Source organism: Contarinia nasturtii, unplaced genomic scaffold (genome assembly GCF_009176525.2).
Source record: "Contarinia nasturtii isolate CC-2019 unplaced genomic scaffold, AAFC_CNas_1.1 Cnas_scaffold_5402, whole genome shotgun sequence".
NCBI lineage: Eukaryota > Metazoa > Arthropoda > Insecta > Diptera > Cecidomyiidae > Contarinia > Contarinia nasturtii.
In genome coordinates, this window is record NW_022202674.1 from 1 (window position 1) to 3,071 (window position 3,071).

The window sequence follows — 3,071 nt, forward strand, 5'->3', positions numbered from 1 at the left end:
TGTTGAAGTGCACATTTCAGCATTTTATAGTGAATTACATAGTTTTTCTTGTTGAATAAAGTGAGCAGCAGTTTTTTTTCAGACTTTGTATTTGGAACAGTTTGATTTTCAGCACAAAATGGATAATTTTTATGGCTATCATGTAAAATTTGCGGATAGTCAAGATCAACTTCAAACATGTAGCCAACTGGTGAATCATCAGAAATATTTAGAATTTCATCATTTGTGAAATTCTTGTAACACCATTCAAAACCATTAAGCGGCAGGCTTTGCATCATTGAATAACCATAAAGGTTGTTTGCATCTAAATACATTATATAGTTCGATTGACTGTTTGGATCATAATCTTCCATGTATTTGTTATTAGCTTTCGCATACCGTTTGCTACATTGTGAAATACCTCCACGAATTCCTCTTTCAACGAACATTAACATATCAACATCAGTCATCAACTCAATATTCACTTTAGTATATTTTAACATTGCATCGAAAGATAATCCTGGAGCTGTGTAGTAATGAGCTGGATCCAAATTGTAGTTCTCATAGCATGTCTCTCTAAAATTCTCAAAGACATCGGCAAGAAGTAAAATGTCGGTTTTCATATAGAGATCCGAATATTGGCCCAACGTCTTCATTTCAAATTCTTTCCACACTTTACACGCAAATTCATAATCCTCATCAGATACGTCACTTTCATTTAGTTTGCTGTAGAAATCAGCTTTAGATGGTAGAGATTTTTCTTCTAGTTTTTGCCATTGATCTACGAAGTCATAGCAGAATACGCCCTTCTTTTCCAACATTTTAAATCGATTTTCATCCAATGTTCCAAATTGTGAATGAAGATTTTTTTTCTTTTCTGATGGTAGCAGCGAAGACAAAAAGTCGAGTGAAGATGCCATGAATTGAAATGAGTCAATAAATCGTAGCTTAATAAAATCTTTATATTCTTTTGTACGTTCACTTTTCACCGTTTTGGTGAATGAAATATAATTTTGATCGTTGCGTGGAATAACGGAAATGTCACCAGGAAATTTCGACGCAAGTGCAGTAATTATAAAATGAGCATCATAGTTTGCAAGATTGTGAAATACAACCGGAATGTGTCGAGGTACTTTGTAGGTTAAATTACAGCGTGAATGCGCACTTCCACGGTAAAGAGAACTCAGGTGACAATGATCACGAACGGGTACATCATGATAAGCATATTTTTCTTCACAAATGTGACACTCATCGGAAAGTATGAAAAATGCTTCATCTTCTAAAGTCATGTTGAGAGGCTTTTTATCTTCTATAATTTGTTCAACATCGTTAGCGATATTTTTAAGTTCATCAACAAACCAGTCGATACAGTTGGGGCCACGGTGGCTACGATAATAGGATTTGGTGTCATCATATGCACACTTGAAGTAGTAACCAATAGCATACGCCTCATGTTGTTGATATGCTTTAGTTTTCTTTTCATCTTTACAAAAGTTTATTTCAGGTTTCTTCAATAGTGATTCTACGTCAGCATAAATCACAAATGGCACCTTCATTTTATTATTGTAATTCGCAAATTTTATTTCATCCATTAACGGCGGCGGCATCTGAATTTGACATTGGTTTTGTTTGAAGCAATCTACTCTATGCGCATTCAGTTGCTCTATTTGGCTGAAATGATTCAAACATCGATCACAAAATATTTTGTGATGATAGTTTTTCGATATTTGTCGACACAGTAAAGCACTCAAATTCTTAATCCAACAGAAATGCATTTTTCGTTCAGAAAAAATTCCTTCATCACCTTCATAGCCGTCGTATTTATCGCTTGTTGTTTCAGTGAGTAACAACAAATGGATATGCTTTATTTTAATTGATTGTGTCAAACGGATCGGTCTAATGGTGAACGATTGTTTATCATACATGTAAACGTTTATAGAGATGGCCGGATTCAATTCTTCAAATTTGGAAATGTCTTTTAATGTCACAGGAAATTCAATGCCGGTGAAATTCAAATCTTTTTCATATTTTTTATACTTGGAAACACGTTGAGCATTTGTAACTGCAGGATATAGTGCTGATAACACGGCATACTTAAAACATTGATTGTCACTGTTTTGTACGTTTATAATAGCTCTCTTTTTCTCAAGAAAAGTCGGCAATTTAATGTATGATGAACCTCCAAATGGATCATAACGACTAACTTGCACATTCAACTCTTTAATCTCGGAAAGTTTGAATCCAGATCCACGTAACTCAATATCATCAATTCTATGTAGGATGACATCAGTAACATATTCATTGTAGAAAGATCTCAAATCATTATCAAAATCTAACATCTCAACTCTTGTATGCAAGTATAATGTTTGTGTTTCTTTTTCAACACCTTCGAATGTGATTACTTCTTTTTCGAATACACCAACAAAACAAAAACTAACTTTTATTATATAATGTTCTTGAAGCAATTCACTTATTCGTTTTTCACATAAATTAAATGCATCCTCAAGAAATGGTTTAATATCAATGTGTCCATTATTTACAATGGAAAATGTTTGTAAACGGTTTTGAAAGGCGAAATCTCGCTCTTCAATTTTCACTAACTCTTGACTCATGATTGTATGAATATCTGAACAGAACTGATGATTAGAACGCAAGCACATATTTCTTATATAGTCACAAAAAATATGAACATCAAATTGTGTCATTAACCTCAGTTAGAAGATGCGAAGGGTGCGTCACTTATAAGTGGCAAACATTACGAAAAATCAGTTGTCATTGGTTGTCATTTTTTGAATACTTTTATATTTACTACTAATATTTTTCATAAAATAGCTGGATAATTTTTTGCACATGGATAATTTTTTGTTTTGCATACGTTCAATGAACGAAAGTTGTATCATTAAGTTGTGTCATTAACCTTAGTTAGAAAATATAAAAGATATAACGGATATAAAGATATATGAAATTTGAAGTAACCAGAAGTGTACAAAAAATCATATAAGAAATTAAATATAAGACCACGTGTGTTTGTGTAATATATATATTGTGTGTGTGTGCGATCCCCCTTCTCAAAGCATAAGAAATATCGCACG

General features: G+C 32.9%; 1 protein-coding gene across 1 annotated transcript; it reads right to left on the reverse strand.

Annotated features, from left to right (window-relative positions):
- Positions 1–84: 84 nt before the first annotated feature.
- Positions 85–2,591, reverse strand: LOC116351408 (the record flags this gene model as incomplete). Its single annotated transcript, XM_031783506.1, has 1 exon — positions 85–2,591. A coding segment is annotated over exon 1 (2,507 nt), but the record flags the coding sequence as incomplete, so codon positions are not given.
- Positions 2,592–3,071: the final 480 nt, after the last annotated feature.